Source organism: Heliangelus exortis, chromosome 15 (genome assembly GCF_036169615.1).
Source record: "Heliangelus exortis chromosome 15, bHelExo1.hap1, whole genome shotgun sequence".
Classification (NCBI taxonomy): domain Eukaryota; kingdom Metazoa; phylum Chordata; class Aves; order Apodiformes; family Trochilidae; genus Heliangelus; species Heliangelus exortis.
The window spans coordinates 11866135-11889601 of NC_092436.1; the positions used below are offsets into that span (position 1 = coordinate 11866135).

The following is a 23467-nucleotide window of genomic DNA, read 5'->3' on the forward strand; positions in this document are numbered from 1 at the left end:
GATACTAATACTTTCCCTGAAGTAGGGGAACTTCTCTATCCTAACAGGAAGCATGTTCTCTGTGCCTAGCAGGGAGTGTGTGTTCCTCTAATAACACACTGGTCACTGCCAAAACAATTTAGCAATCATTTCTTACCCAGTGATGTGGCGTGTGATTGATATAGCACTCCCAGGGATCTAAGTCATCCTGTCCTTCAGATTTCTTTTAATTTATGCTTAAACTGGAGAAATGACCGAATTAGGAAAGTCCCACTGTGTTTCCTGAGGGGTCTCATCGCTGTAGGTCTGTTAAGAATGAGATGAAATGGTACTGGAATTGCCTTTATATCTCCTTGTGTGCAAGGGAAGGCCAGAAAAGTACTGCGTAGAATGTATCATTTGGAATGGTTTATCAGAGTCCACAGACAGTGGGCTACATTTATGGTGAAAAGAGCCAGGATTCCAAACTCAGGATGTATTCCTGTGGAGACACCACAGAAAGCATGACAGAAGTCATGAGGAATTTATGAATTTCTGGGAAAGCCAGAATTTGCAAATCTCAAATTCTCTTGGGTTACAATTCTTCCCTAGAGGTGGATGTTCATTGTTCTGTGTTTGTGGAAGGTTTTTCTTTAGACATAAATAAGAATTTTTTTAAAATGAGGGGGGAGAAATATGGGAACAGGTTTCCCAGAGAGGCAGTAGATGCCCCATCCCTGGAAAAGTAAAAACATAGAAGAGAGAAAACATGCCCTTTGATGCACCCGACATTCTTAAAAAGTTTACTGAGCAAGTTCAATTTTCAGGACCCTTTCCATCTTTCAGTTGCTGCCAAAACCTGAGGTCAGCTGGCAAATCTATCTGCCAGTCACAGTAAGAATTTTGCAGTTAACTTAGAAGATACTTACAATGGAGCAAAAGGAGTTGTCAGACCCAGTTTAAAGTTCTCACTTTTTTCTTTTCTTTTTTTTTTTTTTTTTTTTTTTTTTTTTTTTTTTATACCTTCTTCAAGATACCTTTCCTTGGTGCTGGAATTAAAATTCATGAAAGAAGAGTTTCTGATAATCTTCGTCCTTTCCATGACCGTATGGAGGAGTGTTTCAAACATTTAAAAGCTAAAGTGGAGAAACAGTATGGAGCCAGAGAATTGGTATTCCTCTCCTTTAACTTCTCTGACACTTTTTCTTGTTCTTTTAAACAAAAACACATGCTAAACTTCCATTACTTGTCATTTTACTGTGACCTGAATGTAGTAAGACCTGAGGTTTATATTTGAGCAGATTAGTTCATCCTCTGACGTATCAAATATTCTGTATTCAGGAAGATTTAGAGTATTTTATTGAGTCTATTAAACTTGAATTTTTTTCAGCTCTATTGAGAATGTAAAAAGCAACTTCTTATGTTCCTTCTCTTTGTAGTTTATCTTAGTGATTTAGGGCTTTCATCTTCAATTGATGTCTCCCTGTGCTAGCCACTTCCAGCTGTGTTGTGAAATAAACCTTAGCTTGTAGGGTAAATATTACTTGAGAGAAAGCTAAAATATATGGGAATTGAAGGGTCACTTCAAAACAAATCCAGACACACACTAATTCTAAACTTACTCTCCAGACAATTCTTCAATGAAATAATCTATTGTGCAGGCTAGCAGAAAGTTTGTTGGCTGTTTTTGACAATTAAGATCCAATTGCTTTGGTAATTATTTAATGTTGCAGCTTTCAGCATTGATTATAAATGGATTTTTTTCTTTGTTTAATGGAGGATAAGTAACGAGTTTCTGTAGACTCTGCTCTACAGTTTTAAATTCCAGAAGTCACCCCTGAAGAAATTAAACAGTTCTAGAACTAGCAAGAAATGCTCTTCCTCTCTGGCTGTTAGGGAAATCTTACTTTTGTTCAACACTTGCAAACATATAATTTAAAAATGCTGTACTAATTATAGAGATGGCAGAACCTGTTGTATTGCAGACAGAGTGTGAGTAGTGTATAGGAGCAAGGAGTAAATCCATCTATTTGCCTCAATCAAGTACTTTAGTATTCAAACTTATATCAGCAGATAGTTTATTTCTTTTTCACATATAAAATTGTCAGTTGTAGTTTTTTTAGCTAATGGCTGCACAATTAAGTTTGGGAGGTCATAGACTGTATCCAAACCAAAAAAACAATCACAATAATTTATAATAGCAAATAACTCCTTTCATGTCCAATGTTAAAATGTCTGCTCTTTTTTCAAGACCTAGTATGAAGAGATTGTATGAGGTTCACATAAAGTTTGAGAGAAAGTGTTTTTCTCTTTTCCACCCTGTAGCCAGATTTTGATGACAAGAGAGTGGGACGGCCAAGGTCGATGCTGAGATCCTATCGCCAGTTATCTGTTATTTCCCTGGCTTCCATGAATTCAGACTGCAGTACTCCAAACAAAATTGCTTCAGAAAGGTTGGTTATGAATACAATATGAAATTTCTTTCACTCCTGTTTTTTAAACAATATAATGGAATGAAACTAAAAGATGGGGGGAAAAACATTCAAGGATAAAGACCACTAGCAGTCTCAAGACAATATTTTTAACAGTAGCTATCACTTCATCCAGGCCTGAAGCTACAATATTTTAACTGAATATACAAAATTCACTTCAGTCTCACTAGAAAAAAGTGGCATTCCATTTTGGAGAAATTTAAGTGGCATTTAAAAAAAATACAAAGATCTAGTTTTTTTGCAAGTTTATTTAGTTTTTTAACTTAATTAGCATCTTGCATATAAAAACTGGAGAGGAAGAGTAAAGTATTTATAAACTTACAAGTAAGGATTTGGAATGTTTCAGTAAAGCTTGTAGTAATGTAAAATGCTTTTCCTGATGCTGTCTTAACTGCTGACCTGGGGAACTTAGAGATTGTTAGGTTTGAGATAAGAGTTGTTAGGTGTATTCATGAAATTTTTTAATCCACAAATTATTTTGATCACTTTGGGTACATAGAATGTCTTCTTGGACAAGGTATGGTTTTTTTTGGTGTCATACAGCAAGATCTTGTAAAATTAAACTTGCTGAGCGGTGTTTGTTAGTCTTGTTTTTTAAACATCGGATCTCCCTTTTTTTGGATTGCTCAATTTAAATCACAAAAAAGTCCAAAAGTTGTATGACCCTTAGTTGGAAGTGTTTCTTCTTAAGATACCCCACTCTCCTTCCATTTTTGACTGCCAGTTCATTGTTTAAGACTACTCATATTTTTTGAGCTGTGTAACAGAGCTGTGTAGTATTGCCCCAGACTGCTCTTCATGCCCTTAAGCTCCCTCTCAGGAAGGGTGCAGCACAGAAATATGATTTATGTTCTATATGCCAGCTCCATATCTTTAGTAAAGCTTCTGTCCCATGGAACCAGGCATCTGTACTTCAACAGCTGAGTCATGATTATTTGCTTCTAGGAAGCACCATTCAGCAAATTCACAGTGCTACTTGCTCTAACAGGTTTTGTTGTAAATTAAATCCAGCCCTGTGTTCAGTAGGCTAATGACAAAAGCAGAGAAGCACCAATTTCATATTTTAATGAAAAAGTCCTATTTTTAAATACAAAAAATAGAGGAAGATAAGGAGTGAATTGTTTGTTTTTATCATTGGGTAAAAGAATTGTTGTCCAGTATGGTGAAGTAACTATTAGGGTGCATTTAAAACATGACAATAAATACCAATACTCTTCTCCACTGTTACCAGCAACCCAAGTAACATGTCTTGCTTTTAGCACCGTCATCACTGAGCTCAGACCTGCCAAGTGAGCTCTAATTCTGCTTGGTGTAGGAGTCCTTAAGCTAATGCACAAATCTTTGAAAGAGATTTGCACTTAATATTTTACATTGTTTGCAACATTTTAAGACCATGTCAAACTGAAGGAATCTTATTTTATCTACAGTTTCCAGCTGAAGCACATACATTTTTTTGCCAGCAGTTTGCAAGGCTGCATAGAAAGGTGAAGGAAAGGATGACCTGCATTTATATTTCATGAGGAAATTACATCAGAATACCAGTGGCTTTTAAAATATCATTCAGCAATTTGTACTTTTTCCTTTTGTTCCTGCAGCTTTGATCTGGAAGTGGTGCTACCAAAGCCAGTAAAACCAGAACCAGAGGAGACTGCTCAGCAAATTAATCCTCCCCCTGAAGTAAAGATGAGAAGATCCAAAAAAAGAACAAAAAGAAGCAGTGTGGTGTTTGCTGATGAGAAGACAGCACCTGATATTTCTGTCTCTGACATGAAATGTGTATGTTACTGATTCGGAGAAGTATTTTATAATCCATAACACAGAGGACATTTCTGCTTAGGAAAATAAAAATATGTCACATAGAACTTAAGCTGCCATGGTGTGAAGCATGCAGGATGCAGAAGTCATCTGCCTGCCCTACCATGAATGAAACCTGCAAGATGCTGAGGAGAAAAATCAATGGAAAAATCAGAATATCTCTGCTTGCTTATTATGACAGACAATATAGCCCTGAGAGTGCAAATTGTGAAGCTGAATTAGTTTAAAATGGAATGCTATATTTGGAGGGTAAAGCTAACTTTCCTGTGGAGAGGCAATTAACTGTGCTGACATTTCATGGCAGCTCCTTGCAGTCAGGGCTATTTCAGAAGTGATGAACCTTGTACATTTTGTAGCTTGTTATGGAACATGCAGCCGTTAGGAAGCTGCAAGACAGCAAACAGTGTTCCTTAAATGGTGCCAGACTGAAGTTTGGGAGCACTTCCATTTCTTGCTCCATAGATCATCTGAGTGCTTTTACTGCACTTCCACATCTTTAAGATGACTTACACAATTTACATTATGTGTGTTTGCATTTTTTAAACTTAATTCTCATGAGACTTTTTTTCCTTTGGTATAAGAAATAATAGTAATAATAATAATAATAAAAAAATATCCAAACCCACAACTTTGAAAGATGTCCTGTTGTTACAGAAGCACTATCTACAAGCAGTAACAAACTGCTGAATTACATGGAGAGAGCATTAGTGATTGATAAAAAATTTTTGAAGGAATTGTCAAAGGCAAAGTGAATTGTAAGACTCATCTGTGAAACAATGAGAAAGTTATGGAGGTTTGTGGTTGTCTTACACCACATGTACTTACCACAAACGAGAGATGTAAAGTACAGTTGTGTTGTGAGAAGCATTAATGTACAAAAACAGCTGCACCTTGGTCTCTTGATTAAATTAGGTAACACATACACCTAGAAGTGGGAATTTCACTACATACAGATTTACAGATTTGCTTTTTCTTCATAGAAAATGTGACAAGTCTTGCAGCAGCTGAGCTGGCTATGTTCATGCCATAGGGAATAATGTTGTCCAAACTTCATTTTGCTTGGCAGAACATTGTCAGAGCTGACTGATGATATTATTCTAAAGAGATGATAGGAATACCATCCTACAGTTCCAGATTACAGAATCTCTTCTAGCTAGCTGTTTTTAGAGTAAAATTAATTCCCTGTGGAATGTGAAGTACTTAGCAAACTATAAGTCATCTGCAATTTTTTTCCATGTTTTTAGCTACTTTGTTATATTCATGTGCACTCTGCAGATTTTACTCCTTCTAGTTACTCTCATTGTTTACTCAGCAAGCAATCCCATAAGGAACTTGGGTTAGGGATAATTTGTATTAAGTATTTTCTTCTGTGCTTTTCCCAAAATATTATTTTGCTTAGATCTTGGTTGCTAGTATCTGAGTTCACCATTAATACCTTTTTTCCTTTTTATGAAACAGCTGCCAAGGAAATATGAGTTCATGAGTGACACCAACCTCTCAGAACATGTAGAGGCACCTCAGAAAACATCTGTCCTCAAGCAGATGAGTTCTGTCAGTCGGTCCATGCCAACAATCCCAGGTAAGCTCCTTACAGTAAGGTAAGAGTTCTGCACTTCTTGATTTCTGCATTAAGAAAAGATAGCAATGAAGGTTACCAAGCAGAACAGGGAGCTTTCTCTGTGTGGCTCCATGCCTCTGAGACAAGGATTACGACTGAAGTGTCTGTTCCACATGTGGGGCTGGGCTGCTCCTACTGCTTGGTAGCACTGTCGTGCCTAGTGCTAACGTGCACATTCTTAAAATTTCACTTATGAAGCATGGGATTTTACTTCCTTGTACAGTGTGGGCATTTCTCTTGCCCTGAAAGAGGCATCTCCCTTGCTCCATAGGGTCTCTCTTGCAGAAGCAAGGGCTCCTGCAGCCTCACAGCTGAGGACAGGGTTTCAAACAGAAGTGCTCAATACCTGGCTTTGACAGGGGAATGTCCCCGAGGGTTGCCCCATAGCAGTGTTTCCACTTTTGCTTTTGACATCAGGGAGGAATCTCACAACTCTCTGTCACAGCAACAGCAAAGGTAAACAAGATATAGCATTAGTGTCCACCAGGAGGACTGATAGGTGTAAGAGATACAGGGAAGGGGGAGGGGTAATGGAAGGGAAAACTCATTTCTAGGAGAGAGTATGTAGAGGATGGGCTCCCTTTCAATGTCCTGCATCACCTGCTTCTCTATAGCTTTCCTTTCACCTCTTGCTCTCAATGTCCCTATGTTTCCCATCCTATAACAGACATCTAACACAACACAACAGACTGTCATGTCCTGTTTGTTTTTTGTGTATTTATGTATTTTTATTTCTTTAATCAGATTGATTCATTGTTTTCACTCTTTGGTTTCAATGTTATAAAGTTGCTTTTGTATTTTGTATTTTTGTATTTATTTATATTTGTATTTTGTTTAATAGTTAGATTAAAAATATTATTTCTTTTTAGCAGTCACAGTAGTTCATTACTTTGAATTCTACTTTGTCTTACACTCTGACTTGCCCTTTTTGTGATTTTGTTTTGTGCAACCACTGTTTTCCATCCTAAGGTTTAACTCTGTCCGTTGGCCTTGGGGCTCCTGATGAAACATTTGCATCATGCAGGTTGAGTCAGCCAGTGTTTCCTTCTACCTCAGATGGTGACAAGAAAACCTTCAAAAAAAAGAAAGTGAATCAATTATTTAAAACAATGGTAAGTTCTCTGTGTTTACAAGGAAAAAAGTGTTAGCTCTTCAAAAATTCTAAGCTCAGAAAATTAAGTAGTTTAAGAGTATAAATGTATATGGGCTTATACATAAGCATAATCGAGTTTATACATAAGAGTATAAATCGAACTTATGGGAAAGTAAAAACTTGCCCCTATGCTGTCTGAAGCAGGCAGCTGCATCTTTGTAAGGCAGGGCAAATGTGCAGTTCTGCATCTGTACCACGAGAGGTCTCATTTGAACTACTGATTTCTCTCCGAGTTGCTTCATGTAACATTTATTAGCAAAAGAGGAAAGCAGTTGTTTGTGGTTCGAGATCATTAGTCTGGCCAATTAACATTTGCACCAGAGTGAAGTAAGCAGAACATCTGTGGCAAAGCAGCAAGGATGAGTTTTCAGATAAGCTGAATGGACAACACTTTTTCCTTACACTGGAATCATCAATGTTGCTTTCAAGCTGCCTCCCTTTGAAGCAGGAAGCTTTTTACTGACTTTTGTGGAAGTGTCAAACAACTGAAACTGTTGAATTTAATGTAGTGTTTGGAGAAAAAAAATGTGTATTTAGTGCAGATATTAAGATTCAAAAGGTTTTAGATTTTCCTGGTTTTTCAGGTAGTGGGAGTGTGACATTTAATATAGATGCTGGTAGCTACTGATATGGATGCTTCATAAGCATTCTGTGATACTTGTAATATTTTACATGTCAACTTTGCTGAATTTCAAAGCAAAGATTGTTGTCTTTTTGTATTATTTTTATTTTCCTGTATAATACGTTTCTTGTGGTGACCAGTGACCATACGTTCAGTGGTGACCAGTGATAGGACAAGGGATAATGGGTGTAAATTGGAGCATAGGAGGTTCAAGTTGAATATCCAGAAAAATTTTTTTACTGTAAGGGTGACAGAGCCCTGGAACAGGCTGCCCAGGGGGGTTGTGGAGTCTCCTTCATTGGAGACATTCAAAACCCTCCTGGACACGTTCCTATGCGATGTACTCTAGGTGGCCCTGCTCTGGCAGGGGGGGTTGGACTAGATGATCTTTCGAGGTCCCTTCCAACCCCTAGGATTCTATGATTCTATGATTCTATGATTCTGTGATTCTTTTTTCATCCGTTATTTCCTGCAGTCTTTTGAAAAATACAGATAGTGCCTTCAGGGACCATAGAACAACATGTAGGAAAATCTGCATTTAGATCTGTTCATAATCACATTTTTCTGGTAGGAACAAGAATAAGTGATTAGGTTTTGTCTGTAGCATTTTAACTTGTATTCAGTTTATCAAATAATTGTTCTTTTCAGACCCAGGACTAACAGCTTTTCCACATGATCTGCCATTTAAACCTAAATGGTATATAAAATAAGGAGAACAAGGTGTCCATTTTTACAAGTCCAAAAAAGGACTAAATAAAGCTAATAATTCATTTGTATAGTGCTTCTCAGCATGACTGGAATCCTGTGGTGGACAGGTTTAAATACAGATTTATGGTTTTACAGGATAGATAAATTAACTCAAAATATGCAGGATTTAATTATTGTCTTTTTTCTCTAGTCACAGCTTAAAGCCCACAGGCTAGCAGTTAATACAGATGGTACCAAATCCAATACTGTAGGTGTTTCAACACATGGTAATCTGTTGTTCTTTTTCTGCAGCGCATTTCTAAAGTTCTGGAGGATGGAAAGCAGTCTGTGGAGCATCATTTCAAATCTTCGTCTACAGATCTGTAATTCATTCCATTACAAGACCACTTCTCAACTGGAAATTAAATATACAGATATAGGCGATATTAGAGCACCATCTACTTGAAAAAGAGGCACTGGTAATGCAGGTGGCTAATAGAGAATATGAACAACAGTATTCATGGGCTCTGGTACTTGTGACATAAATGGACAGATAACATTTGGAGAAAATAATAAAGGATGTGCCCATCAGGCTGTGGTACAGGTGTTCAGTGAGCCTCTGATTGAACAGGTCTGAATAAAGCTTGTTTCTGGGAAGAAAGATGCAGTAAAAGCCCATCTGAAATGCTTACTGTATAATGTCAGATCTTGTTCTTTTCAAAAACCATAGAGGTTATCAATTTCTGTAGCTTGTGTAGACACACTCCAGCTATCTCTTAAACTACTGCTGGCAGTGTAGTTAAGGCAACAGATGGCTCAGCACAAAATAGCCACTGACAATTCACTCTGTGGCTGTAGTTGCATTTGCAGTCTTTAGATCCCTCTGCTGCTCCTACCACATTGCTCTGTGTTCTCAGTCTTTCTCAGGGTCATAACTGTGACACCATCACTTTCAGAACAGCAGCTATTACTGCTGTACATGTGTACAACTTGATACTACATCCAGCAATTGTAAACAGAAACAGAAGTTACAAACAATATAAACAAAAGTTGCATTTTCTGCTGTTCATCAATAAAATGTTAAAAATTTATTTTACTTGTCTTGAACCTTTCACCCTGAAATCTCTAGGTATCAGCATGCGTAAGATAATAGTTTCCTATGGGTGAGAAATAGGATTCTACAAATCCAACTCTGCTGCTTTCAGAATTGATTTTCTGTGCCTCTCCAGCTCCTGAGGTAGAGTTGAAAGATAAAGCCTTATTGGCATAAAGCTAGACAGCACTACAAGGTGTCAGCATCTCAGTTTTTTTGTAGCCTGTCAGTTCTTTCTAAAGGCAGGTATTTTATCCTAATATAAAGGTTTCTAAAAGGTGACTGAATTATTATTTTCTTTCACTCATTTCTTTGTTTTGAGCACCTACATAAGTTTATATTCATTAAATAAAATATGACCATGTATAGCATTGTGGATGCGAGACACTTGCCTTGTTGCAAGTTATATGGATATGGGAAAAACAAAGATTGAAATCATTCCTTACAGAGTGGATGAATCCAACGAAAGACATCTTTAGTTTATTCAGAGTTTATTTCTATAAACACTTATGTTCAGCATGAATAGTTTATATAATGGATTTAGACTCTCTCTGCAAGATATTACATGGAAGCTGTTTCCTATATAAATAATTAGTGGTTGTTTTCTGTGAGAAGTTTCAAATATTTGCCATTTGAACCAATACTGTGCCAAGAAATATTTCTTACTAGAATAACTGTAGACAGCAAAGTACAATGCGTCCAGTTTTAAGACTGACTACAGTGTTGGCATGCATCCTGACAGACTTTTTTTTTTTCATTTATTTTTCCCATCAACTTGATGGTGCTTCTGTGGAAGCACAAAGGAAGAAGGCAACTCTTCTAGAAATATCTCCCTCAGTTTAATGGAGTAGGAGAATGGAGTGTCTGTGAGTGGGAGAAAGTGAAATGTTGAGGCATGAATGTTTAACATCTTGCTAGCCTGGGGGCAGAGGAGAGAGGGTTTTCAAGATATTAGTAGATATTAGTAGATACATGGAAGAAATACTGATACCATAAAATAAAAAGTCTTTCAAAATTTGGTGCTACTGAGAACAACTAAGAAAAGGATGATATAGCAACTGTTTATTCTGCTGCTAAGGTTGTCTTTTGCTTATTGTACCTTGCAGCTATGTTTTTATGTGAGACTGAAATCAGAGTTTTAGCTCAAGTTGTTATAAATTATAATTCAAGTACTGTGATTCAAAATTAAAAAGTACAAAGAATGGAAGGGAAGGAAGAGTCCAGAAACAAATACCACAAAGGCAGGAGCAGAATGTCCAAAGGAAGTGTTTAGTTAGTATCAGGTTCAGGTTGTATAAGTTTTGATGAGAGTTTAGATTCACACTTAGCAGATACAGACAAAAATCTTATTAGTTGACTTGCATCACAGGTTGTCCACTTGCCAGTTTTGGATCTGTTTGTAGTCTGAAGTTAACTCCGAGGAGAAAACCAGAATTAAGTAAGGAAAAATAATGGCCAAGAACAGCATACATGCAACTGGAATATTAAGGATGTTTGGGTAAGCTCTGGCTATTCACAAGTTTCTAGAAACAGTGGATACTGACATTTAGTCCCAATAAGCAATATATCAGCTAGAAGATAGGAAGATATAAGAAGATTTGAAGACTGAGCATGGTAGCTTGGCAACATCTATTTAAATAAGTAAATCAGTACCACTTGTCATTTTTGTTGCAAGCTCAACAGGCCTTTAGTGAATGGATGCAGAGGAAGATGTACTCAGGTAGCACAGACCTATCTATGCATCTGACCTTTTTTGATGTGAAGCACAGAGGGCAGAAACTTTCTTCAGGGTCGAAGTCAGGCTTTGGCTGCTGTCCTAGGAAATTAGTGAAGCAGAGGTGGTTATAATCTGTATAAATTGCTGTGCAAGGTCAGAAAAGTATTTATGGACACACAAGTCCTTTCATGTGCTTTCTGTGTCAGAGTTTATTTCACTTCTCTCAGACATTTCAGGTCATCTGAACAGGAACAATCTCCCTTTCTGGATTGCATGGTACTAAGGTAACGATTGAGTAGTGTGAATGGTGATAATTTGTTTAGCATGGGGTAGGGAAGACTGGATGTACAGCTGAGATGCTGTGTACTGACCTGTGGAAAGGTTCAGCTGCCTGGATCTCTGAATTGTAGACACAAACTCCTGGGCTCATGGGGTGCAACACTGTGGTACCAGTAATGGTCCAGCCCCAGGAGAGCTGTGTCAGTGCCACAGATGGCAAAGTCAGCATCTAACAGATTGAGTTATTCTGGAGTATTCTGGTGTCTACCCTGTCCTTGTTTTGCCATGCTGTTGAAGTCCTCATTATGAAACAAGGACTTAATTATTCCTTTGAGGGAGGGGAATTTAATGCTTTCAAAATTTCAGTAACAATTAGCTGGTGTGAGCTGGATGAAGGCGTTCAGAGTATAAGTCAATAAGGATCACGTTTCTAAGCAGGAAGGAGGGTTTTATTAAAGCTTTTACAGACCTTAGGAACACATTGAGTTCTTGAACTGAGAATTAATGTGTGATAGAGCTGCGAACCCATTGCAGATAGTGCTTGACACTGAACTTTATATCACATGCAGTCTGTAGAAGACCTTAAAGATCATCTGTTCCAGTCATATTGGTTATTCTGGATGGAATTCACAGACATTATTCATCACTGGAATTTCAGTTTTCCTTGTTGATATTGTTTGGTTTGGCTTTGGCTTTTTCTCTAGTTCTTGGATTTGTTCTATCCAGCCCCTAACTTTTCTTTAGAGACTCATTAAGGCAGGACTCATTAAGGACTCTGCCTTGGGATACTACAGTCTTGTATGGGAGAGAAAAAGGACTGGATTTCCTCATAATTTCAGAGGTGCAGAGTTTTCAATTAACAATTTTTTCCTCCTGATGCATCACATGAACAGCAGCCTGAGTAGCAAAGAAGACTGGAAATCTGGAATGTGTCCAGTGTCATCAAGTTTAAATTTAAGGAACCTTTGTGCCATCCTGTGGACTTTGAAGAACAAAATTCATATGATCTGTATGGTGGACTATACTGATTTTCATATCTGATTTGAGATGCAGGGGCTTTTTGCTCCCACAATTACTGGTACAAGGGAGCTGTAATGGAAAAACATCTTTGAAATAATGATAGGACTTAAATCACTGAAAGCTAATCAAGCTTCCACATAGTTTTTTTCTATCCTGCTCATGGATGAGGACACTTTTAAATAAGAACATTTGTTTAAAAGCTTTTAAAATAGGAAGGTAGGACAGAGCAAGGTGAGCTTTGTTATTGAACCTGGTAAGTCAGCCAAGGTCCAGGATTTGTGTTTTATGCTATAGTTGTGCTAACTTGCTCTTCTGTTTTAAGGAATTTTAGGTTAACTATTATGATAACTCTTTTTTTGTTCCAGCTTCAGCACAATGTTATTTAACAGATGAAGCATTTATCCCAGACTTATCCCATTCCACATATGCTGATGTCAATGGGAATCATCTACAGATTCTGATTAAAACAACAGCATTGGTCAGTTCTCCAGAGTGTAGGAAAACAAAAGGAGTATCTTAGCCAAACACAGGAATTTAGCCAATTTAAAGCCACATTGTCTTTTATGTCATCCCCTTTTAAAGAAACATCATTTCTGACAAGGGAGGGGAAAAATAACCCCAAACAATTTTTAATTTTTGGAGGAGAATATGTCCATCTTGTTACGTAAATCTTATTTTCCAAGGAATACAGAAGCCAGCACAAAAAAAGCTTGCAACCATATCCTATCCTTTTATGCCTTGGAGTAGTCAGTAGTATTATAGTATTTACTTATATTTCCCTCCCAGAAATGAGTTCCTACCTACTCTTAGGCATCCAAGGTCCTTTTGAGAGGCAACATTGGGCAACATTTCTGGGGTTGTCCTCAGCTGTAAGGACTCTGCAGCATGGGCAATATTTAACTGCTCTGGGATGAGGGGAGCAGTTGTTCTGTATTGACTCAGTCTGTGGTTTTCTTTTCTGATTTGCCATCAGGATGCAGTGTGTGCTAAAGATTAACACTGTAAACGAGTTTGCTCTGCAAACAACCCCCAGGTAGGGCTTGGATTTCATAATCTTCAAAATGTTAGATAAATTTAATCATGGTTTTAAACTGAAGACAGTTTGATCTGAATGTGTTTGGGGTTTTTTTGTTGTTTTCATTTGGTTTATTTTGGGTTTTTGTGGTTGGTTGGTTGTTTTTTTGTGTTTTTTTTGTTGTTTGATTAAACAGAATTATCCCTTTTCAATGTAGTATTTTGTCTTCCAGGTCAGTGGAAAGTTCCACTGTGCCATGAGTGATCCTTCCTATGGCTGACCCTAGAACCAGCCACTGTGTTGTGCTGTAACAAATACAGTTTCTGTGCTAATGATTTTTTTTTTTTTTTTTTTCGCAAGGATTAATGTGTGCTGTACCTCCATTTGCCCCTTTATGCATGTAGGTATTTAACCTGTGTTTACTGCCAGGCTGATGTGAGGAATGAAGGATCTCTCATTCCCAGTTAACGCTTCATAGGCCATTGAATTAGTTCAGCTCATGCTTAGGGACACAGGATTCAAAAGGCAAAATGTGATGGGGATCAGAAAAGTCATTTGAGGTATCTATGGTCCTGAGTTAGCTGGCCAGCAGCCAAAGGAAAAAAAAAAAAAAAAAAAAAAAAGACTCATCTAGATGAGGTAGTAGGAATCTTGCACTATCTTTAGACTAGAATAGGTCTAAAAGACCTGTTTGACAGATGTTTTGAGAGACTCTTTTCCCCAGAATATTTGTTTGTACATACATCAGAAAACATCTCAGGTCAGAGCTGCTTTAGATGCAGCTCTTCCAGCCAGGAATATTGTATTTTATCATAAAATGAAGAATGTTATGGTTGGATACCTGGATTCTATGGATTCTGAGAAGTATGGACTCTTTACTGCCTGACTTCCCTTGCTCGGTGGTACTGATGCGCAGTGCCTGCATCTTTCTTAGCTGCTTTTAGACTTTCAGAAGACAAGGAGCTCAGAAGAGCAAAGCAAACAAACCTAAAAGGAAGACTTAAGTTTACCAAAATTTTTGCACAGAAAGATTCTAATACGAAGACATTAAAGCTGTTTCCATGTACTACTGGTGCTTTCTATAGATCCCAGTATCACAACTCTAAATCCATGTAATGTTGCTAAGGAGCCGGTGATCACACCAGGATAGAACCTTGTATCTTGAGTGGTCTCTAGGGCGGATCCGGCCCAGTTGGATCCATTTTCAGACTTTGTCACTAGGGGGAGACGAGTGGTTGCAATGCTTTGCCCATAGACTGGAACTTCCACTGTTAATCTGTCGGCCCAGATACCGGGAAAGCCAAAGTGGAGCAACTGGAGTGCAAGGATTATTAACACTGTGAATCACCCTTTTTTACAAGTTAGAGGATCTTAGTTTACTACAGGTAAACTCTGCTTACACTAAAACAACCTTAAGTTTATCTACGACTGTGGAGTTTGTCTATAGAGTAATGCACTGCATTTGTGTTACTCTTCTTTATCAGTTTCAGTTGTGAATTAATTTTACCCAAGTATTTGTCTTGTGCAAGTACCAAATAGTGTAGAACATTTAGAGGCAGTCACAGAAGAATAAGCAGATATCTGAATGAAGTGAGCATTCCAGGTATTAGGAAGCTGGTATCTGCCGTGAGGATGTCAAAACGTGATTGATTATCTATATTTGTACTGATTTCCCATAACTGAGAGACACTTCAAATTCTAACAACAGAGATTTGTTGCATAATCTCTCCCTGTCTGCTTTAGGCCAGAGCTATCCCTGCTTTGCAGGTCAGATGGTGCTGTGTGTCAGAATGCAGCAGATCCCAAGGGGGCCATAGGCAGCCAAATGGAAACTGAACATTTCTTGCCTGCCTGTGGCTTAACATGACTTAAACTGGAGTCAGGGGACAACGATTCCCACTACCATGTTTATGTGTTGGCAGGATGGTAAAAGACTTTTATTGAGGCAGGAGTTATGGCTACTTTTATTACCAGAGTTCTCATGGTCAGAAAGTAGCTACAAGCCCTCAAAATGTTGTGCAGTCTTCTAAACCCCCAGTTATAGTTGTTTTAAAACTCTACAGTGTTTTTCTTCTGAAAGGCTTAAAAGGGTCAGGGCACTCTAGCATTACAGCAGTTATGGCATAGATCCAACTGATGTTGCCATTTACATTTATTTAATGTTCAACTTGCATTTCTAGAAATAAAGCTCAGTTCCTTTGTTTTGCAGTACTGTATTTTACATTTCTTATGCTTTTTGAAGTGACCTTGAAATAGCGTTGTTTTGTCTGCTGCACCTTGATTCTTCTGATGGTCTGGTTTATTTTGTGCATACACTGGGAGGTGGTTATTACAAGACATCAAGACTCCTACAAGCATCCCACTAGACAACAGAGAATATAGGTAATTTGCCATTATGTAATTTGCCACTTCAGTGGATACAGAAGTGGTTTTGAATTTTGTGTGAATTATTTGAAAGAAGGTGGGCTGCTCAGTATACTGAGTTGCAGATGAAGTCTTTTCTTTTAAAAAGAATCTATTCCTTTTCTTTAAGACCCTGTGAAAATCTTGTATGAACTTCAGCCAGGTATTAAGCTGTGGTAATACATCAGGACTTGGTTTTACACAGTGTTAACAGTACAGTCTAAAGATTCATATTAATTGAAAAACAGATATCTGCGCCGTGGGATTACCTGGCAATATGTGTCATTTTCTGAATAACGTGTATACAACCAATTTAATTTCTGACTAATTAGCTAAAGTGCACTTGCCCAGTATGTTGGCTATATGAGAGATAAATTATGCAGTATGTTTTTAGCTTTGCCAGGATTAAGTTACCACTACAAAATTCTTAATCTGTTTTAGCTGTTAGAGTGTGTCTCACACTGTGGTACTTTGCAGCATGTACGTGTGATGCTTTTATCTAGGTTCTCTGAAACTGTCTTGCTGTGCAACACTGTGATGGCCTAAAAGTGCTTGTGAGACTTGTAGCTATCATGCTTTGTTTTGCTTTATCATTGCAAAAGCTATGTAGTTGCGAAGGTAAGGTAGGAGTATCTCAGCCAAAACATTAGAAAAGTGAACAGTTTCCTGTATATTTTTCTCTACCTTTTGATTCCTGTCTTGTTGCTTCCTACTGCCTGCTGGTGTGTGTGCACTTCTCCCAAGTTGCTGCATTTCAAAACAATGTAGGTACCAAATGTGTAAGTAGTTTACTTTGAAGTATAGGTAAAAATACTGAGGAAACCCTCTCAATGAAATTAGTTTGAACTTCTCAGAACCCAAGACTTCAGACAATTTAGGTTTCCCTTGAAAGATGGCAATCATTGTGAAGAAATCCTATTAGCTGGAGCAGAGGGATACCTGGGAGCTGACCTAATAAAACCTGGGGATAATGAGTTTTTCAGGGGTTCAACCTTTGGAGTTTCACTTAGGAAATAGAGACATAAATCTTAATATAACACAAGATTTGGCAACAATCTTTAGTTTGACAACAACCCATGGTTGATCAGGCTTCCAAGTGGCAGAGCTGTGCGCTCAGGGCTGTGCAGTGCTGTACTGTAGGAAAAAGAAGTGTTAAAAACATGATGCATCCTGCCAGCAAAGATCTCACTGACTCCAGTGCATTGAGATCTTTGGAGGTAATGTTCACTAAATTATTACTCTAGCATCAGCCTCCATTTTATTTCTGGAGTTTTTCAGCCTTAAAGATGATCTCTTAGCATAATTTGATCAACATATCACCTTTTTCCAGCCTCTTTATATAAAAGCCTTGCCATTTGTCTTTCTCCACTTCCGTGATTGCTGCCTTCCCCTTCTAGCCCTGCCAAGAACAGTCTCAGTGGTGAGGATCCAAGGGCAGAATTCCTGGCTGAACTTCATTTACTCCAGTTCTGACCAGCCCTGCTTGAGCAAACTTGATTCTTTCTCTGCTGCCTTTTTCTCTGTGTGAGCATCTGCCCCTGAAGCTGTACAGGAAACATGGACTGCAGTGATCCTCAGGCAGCAAGGTGTGTGCTGACAAAGTGACATTTTTACTGGCATTATTTATACTCCCATCTGAGTAAATCAGGAATGGTCAATTGGAAGGAAATGAGATTGTGTCTGTACTGGAAGCTGTCCCAGCACCCAGATGCCAGGGAGGGATCCCACCTCTGCACTCCCTCCCAGAGCTGTGTATGCAGCAGCCTGCAGTTGTCCTGGTGCTCCATTCATTGCTCAAAAATCAGTGCTTTCCATTCCTCGCCCAAGTCCCTGCTCTGCTTACTTCTTTGTGAAACCTGACTCAGATGTCACATCAAGGCAGGTCTGGTAGGAACATGAGTTGTCAGGCAACCACAGCTGACCTTGTTAAAATTCACTGCACCAAAACTTCATGAAGGTTAATTTGCAGAGGAAGTTTTACAGCCTTTATCAGTCTCTGGTTGCAGAAGTAATTTTTTTTTTTTTTCCCTTTATGGAGCCTGGCATATTTTCAAAGCATATGTTCACTCAGCACCCCCTTCAGTATACTTTACTGAATTGTAACTGTGCATGCAGAGCACCGCAGGGAAGAAGTATTTAGAGGCCACTCATCCAAGTCCATGATATCTGAATTTTTGCTTCTTGGAATAAAGAAACCCTTAGCAGTAATGGACCTACAAGTTTTTCTTGTTTTCTAGAGGATTTTTGGCAAAATTTAATCTGTTGGGAGGATCAAGATTTATTATTTTTTTCTTTTTATACTACATTATGGGTCTCATTTTACGAGTCCTATTTTTACTTGTTTGAGCATTTCTTAAACATTTTGTTCCATTGACTTCTGGAAACAGGAAAGGGTTATTAGCAGTATTTGTGGGGCTACAGTTACACTTCTAAAATATATTTATATATATTACTAAGCTACAAAGCTTTAGGCAATGCTGTTTTTTGCATATTTGTAACTCATATTCTTACAGAGAATAAATTTATTTTAGAGAGCTTTCATGAGGAGGCAGGTACTTATTACTGCTTCCTGACAAAGGAAACATTATTTGGTTTGTTGGTCAAGTCACCTTTGGCACTGCAGTTGTCATTTAGAAAATAAGTCCCCCTATGTTCCACTTTTGTGCAGCATGAAAGAGCAGGTGAATTGATGAATGTGTGATAAAGCAAAATAGTCTTTGGTACAGCCAGGAATTGAAATCTACAAGTCCAAACTCATGTTTCTGCAGAAATAGAGGAATCTTAAAGGCCTTGACATACCAAGACTTTAATTGCATGGGTGATTAAGGCTGAGTCAAATTCCAAATGTGTCTGTATGTGCCCTAAACATAAAATATGCAAATATCACTTCTGAAGGGAACTGCTGCTAAGCTTTTCACTCCGCTGCAGTCCTTTATGCAGTGACAGAGTCAGAAGAGCTGTCCCATTCTGAGACAGGTGGTGGGGAGTTGGCAGCTCTGCTTTTCCTCCTTCAAATTTGCAGAGTGCTGCACAAGGCAGGAAGTAGTGATCCAAGTTATAAAAGGGCTAGAGTTTTTTCCTTAATTTTAGGGAATAAACCTTTGTCTCAATAGATATCATGGAGTTACTGGAAATCAGTTGTGCTGAGAACTGCCTCTTTCCTGTTTGGAAGTTGTGCTAAGGGTTTTTATGAGCCCTCTGCAGCAAAGTGGAAGCAGCAAATAATGATTTCCCATCACAGTTCACCAATTTAAGCTCTAGAGAAAGGTTTGATGATTAAACTTGAAATTTTTTTCTCACAGGATTAATCCTTACCTTAGGAAGCAATTCCATTTATATCAGTAAGGTGACTCACGTGAGTAACCAGCTACAGAATTTGCCTCTAGTACTGTGATTGCCCAGGGGGAAGTACAAGCAACTCTGCAATTAAAATTACAAAAAGAAAAGGAGGTCTGACCTTACTTTTTTTTTTTTTTTCTTTTACTAAGTATATATATGTGCCTCCTGTTTCCATTGATAAGTGACAATGGCTTTTGCATCCTGAAGTGTTACTGCCAGCAGCACAAATGGCTTTTCATTAAAGAGAGATACTAAATGCCAAAGCTTCATTTCGAAGGGGGATCTCTGCACATTGGCTTCCTTTGTGTGTATCACCTTAGTGGAAAATTCCTTCATTCATTTAAGAAGATAAACAGTTGAAACTTTCATGTTTGGTTGATGTGACATCAATGACTGGCTGGGACTGCCAGCATTCCAACAAGGATATCGTCCTCATCTGCAGCCACTCAGGGCTCTGGGGTGGAGCCTGTGGCACAAGTTAAAACATTTACAGGTGCATAAGAAGGTAGGGAAAGGCTCAGGTGATGCACCTGTCTCAGAGAACAGCACCAGCACACGTGTGTCAGAACTTAGCAGCTGCCTCTGTTAGAGCATGAGCTCCTTTGAGCCACAAACCCACTCGCCACCACGCTGCAGCCCTCAATTTCCAAACATTGGTCAGGAACCTCCAGAGATGAATCTCTACTATGAGAACTTCTTTCATCCACAGAACATCCCCAGCCCACAGCGACCAAGCACCTTCGAGACAACGGATTACAGTGCCACCCCCAACCCTTACCTCTGGCTGAATGGACCCTCCATTACCCCACCACCATATCTCACGGGATCCAATGCCAGCCCCTTCATTCCTCAGTCCTATGGGATGCAAAGGCAGCTCCTGCCAAATATGCATGGCTTGGGAGGAACTGACCTGGGCTGGCTTCCTCTCCCATCCCAAGAAGAGCTTATGAAGCTGGTCAGACCTCCTTACTCCTACTCTGCACTTATTGCCATGGCCATCCATGGAGCACCTGAAAAGAGGCTGACCCTCAGTCAGATCTATCAGTATGTGGCTGACAACTTCCCATTTTATAACAAAAGCAAAGCTGGCTGGCAGAACTCCATCCGGCACAACTTGTCTCTCAACGACTGCTTCAAGAAGGTGCCCCGAGATGAAGATGATCCAGGTATAGCTCCCTTCCTCTCCCCTTCCACCTTCTTTTTAAAACTTGATTTATTTAAAAATGCCCTATACATTGTAGGGAGATATAATAGCCTTGGTACAGGACATGCACGTAGCAGCTCTTTTATTTTTGTAGATCTGAACTGTTCAGGCAGCTGTGCCTATCTGAGCTCTGAGCCAGTGTTGCTCTAAAATCTCTGAAGGGAAGGGGATTCTGAACTGGTCTGGGTCTTCTGGGAACTGATCAATGAGCTGAGCACAAGGCTCAGCAGACACAGGAGCAGCCTAACTGAGCAAGTCACATTCAAAACCCATTTGGTGTAATGCATATGACTTGTGTCAGACATAACTGGGAATTAATGGAAGGGGGATAAGGCAAATCCAGATGTGTCAAAAAAAAAAACAGTAGCTTAGGGGGTCAACAGGAATCCTCAAGAGGAGAGCAGGCTGCTTTTATTTTGTTTGCTTCAAACAGAATTTTTTGGTTGGAATCACAGCTCTGTTGTTTCCAACCCCTTGGCTAATAGGCTGGCAGATTGTTCCTTTATTTATTGTTTTCCATCAATAGCTGTGTAGAACCATTGGGAACACTTAAAAGCCATCCAATTATGCTACCACAGAGGGCCAAAAATCTGGTTCTAACTTGTTAGAAGCCTATCCTGCCCCACAGAATCTGGAGGAGTGAGCAGTCCTGTATGGAGTTTGAGAGCTCTCTGCTGTAAATTCAGAGGACCAGCTACATCTTGAAAACTTCCTTTCCTCCCCAAGAAAACAAAACAAACAAAAAAACCCCTCCAGGTAGTTTTACTTGGTAAAGAGTCAGAGCTAGAGGACACAGCCCAAAATATCACACTTTTCTTCTGAATTCATCAGACTTATGCTTTTATCTGATTTAAAAATACATGGTTTTTTGCTTGTGGAAATTGTTTTGTTTCTCTGAAATAACACTGTAAAGTCCTAGGTGAGTGTTCTTTGCTGTTTGTGTGCATATTTTAAAACTTTAAAAATGATTTTGTGTCCTTTGACAGGAAAAGGGAATTACTGGACTCTGGACCCAAACTGTGAAAAGATGTTTGACAACGGAAACTTCCGCAGGAAGAGGAAAAGGAAGTCTGACGTCGGGGCCAGTGCTGCCACCCCTGCAGCTGAGAAATCAGAGGATAGTGTCCTGAGTGGCAGCCCCAAGGCTGTAGAGCATCAGGATATCTTGGAAAACCCATCTCCAGGGACTGACCATTCACTTGAGAAGGGATCTCCACCTCCAGCTCCCAGCAGCCCGTGCCTCAGTAGCTTTCTCTCCAGCATGACCGCCTACGTTCAGGGTTCCAACTCCGGGAGCCGCTCAGTGCCTCTGGGACTCAGCTCTGAACCCACTGATAAAATGGGACAGAACGTGGCAGGCTTTAACTCCTACTCTCCACTCTCCAGTATCCCCAGTCACACCATGGGAGAGTGGTCCAATTCCATGCCTTCTAGCCACCTTGGCTACAGCAACTCTGTGCTTAACCAGTTTAACACCCATTTTTACAGCAGTATTGGCACAAGTAACACACTGTATCCCAGGGAAGGAACAGAGGTTTAAATGAAGGATTCTGAGACACCTGAGATTGATTATGAGAGGAAATGATCTGTGGGCAGATGATTAGTATTAGCCTGTTGCCTCCGGTACTCACGCTACAGCCCACCTTCTGACAGCCACAAATTTGTTACCCATTATAATTATTCAAGTGACAAAGGTGCCACATTTGGCAGCTCCACATAGGAATAAGGGATAACAGGAAGAGTAGTGAAGAACTCTCCTGAGACACTCTGTATTTCTGTCAACCATAGTCCTCCACGGACATCCTTGAGAAGTCCTTAAGCATGAAGGGTTTTCTGGCATTGTAGTAATATTGCTGTGCTTTGTGACTGCTAATAGAGCTGTGGTTGTATCTCTAAATAACCTCTTGGTGGTGAAGGCTGCCTTTGCTAGACATGCTTGGCAAGTTCTTACCTGGCCAAAGCTATTCTGAGATACTGCTGGATTTTGTGTAAAAACTGCTGCATAGGGAGTAACAACTGACACTTCAATGGTGGGTGCTGGCTTTGGGTTTCTCTAATACTAGTGCATCCTTTGTCTAAATTCTGATCCCCTTTCAACCCCAGGAGGAATAGGGCTGTGAAGCAAGCTGGCATCATCATGCACACAGCAATCATTTCCAAACTGGAGGGCAGCATAACAAAACACAATGGAATTGTCTTCTGCTGGTGCAGTCAAATCTTAACGTTTTCAATTCCAATTACAGGGTCATTTATTTTTCCTTATATGTGCAGATCTATTCACATCAGGAAAAAGATATCTGTCCTAAAAAAATATATATATATATATATTTAATTCATATGTTTTCTAAGATGAAAACATGTTTTATATCTTAAAGTCCTAAATGAATAATTTCTACTGAGTTAAGAATTTAAACACTGAGGACAAGGGAGAGGGGAGAAGAAAGGAGAGGTAGAAAGGTTTAATGTCTCTGATTTTCAATTCCAAAGGCTGTATTGTATCAATTGCAGATATTTTATAGGTCGCTGTACTGTGAGCTTTTTATTTAATTTTGTAAAAGTCTGTGCTGTTTTTCCTTGTGTAAATATTAGAAATAAATTACCACATTTATGTAGAGTAATGTCACTGCAGCACACATAGACAGCAAGTTTAGCTGTTCCATTCTAGGCACTGACCAGACTTTTGGAATGATAGAAAACTTATTAATGCATCAAAATAACAACTGTTTTGTCTTGATTTTTTTGTGGTTTTGTTTTTGGTTTTTTGACTCTGGGTATAGTTTTATTACAGACTCCCTCAGAAGCATTTTTAATAAAGCATTTGTATAAAAGGGTGTGTATCTGTGTGTGTGTGCTATACTAATGTCTTTAAAAAGTCATCTTAATAGTTTGACTTCAGCAGCTTGCTTGAGGAAAGAGCAGCAGAATAGTGACAGAAAGTCAGAGACTAAGACAGAGTATATCTGGGCAATCAAAATTTGCATGCCTGAGAAATGTCATTGGCTGCTATTATGTAAAATATCACTAAATAAAAATCATCCTTAGGGTTTCCCTG

At 39.0% G+C, this 23467-nt stretch overlaps 2 protein-coding genes across 2 annotated transcripts in view; both read left to right on the top strand.

Annotated features, from left to right (window-relative positions):
- Positions 1 to 9436, top strand: part of DOCK2 (dedicator of cytokinesis 2) — a 129106-nt gene extending 119670 nt beyond the window's left edge. The window contains exons 47-52 of the mRNA XM_071758480.1: positions 992 to 1129; positions 2284 to 2411; positions 4046 to 4226; positions 5724 to 5844; positions 6853 to 6995; positions 8658 to 9436. Of these exons, the coding sequence (XP_071614581.1) occupies positions 992 to 1129; positions 2284 to 2411; positions 4046 to 4226; positions 5724 to 5844; positions 6853 to 6995; positions 8658 to 8732 (786 nt within the window). The 3' untranslated portion in view covers positions 8733 to 9436. The remainder of the gene's footprint in view (positions 1 to 991; positions 1130 to 2283; positions 2412 to 4045; positions 4227 to 5723; positions 5845 to 6852; positions 6996 to 8657) is intronic.
- A 5630-nt stretch (positions 9437 to 15066) lies between these two features.
- FOXI1 (forkhead box I1) lies at positions 15067 to 23209 on the top strand. Its single transcript, XM_071758822.1, has 2 exons — positions 15067 to 20377; positions 21402 to 23209. Exons 1-2 carry the CDS (start codon positions 19804 to 19806, stop codon positions 21953 to 21955), a joined length of 1128 nt encoding a protein of 375 aa, XP_071614923.1. The 5' UTR covers positions 15067 to 19803; the 3' UTR covers positions 21956 to 23209.
- Positions 23210 to 23467: the final 258 nt, after the last annotated feature.

Excerpts from the sequence above, each read along its gene's own strand:
- FOXI1 (XM_071758822.1), top strand. The coding sequence starts at position 19,804 with ATGAGCTCCTTTGAGCCACAAACCCACTCGCCACCACGCTGCAGCCCT. Across the intron at positions 20,378-21,401 it reads CCGAGATGAAGATGATCCAG|GAAAAGGGAATTACTGGACT; the intron begins GTATAGCTCCCT and ends GTCCTTTGACAG.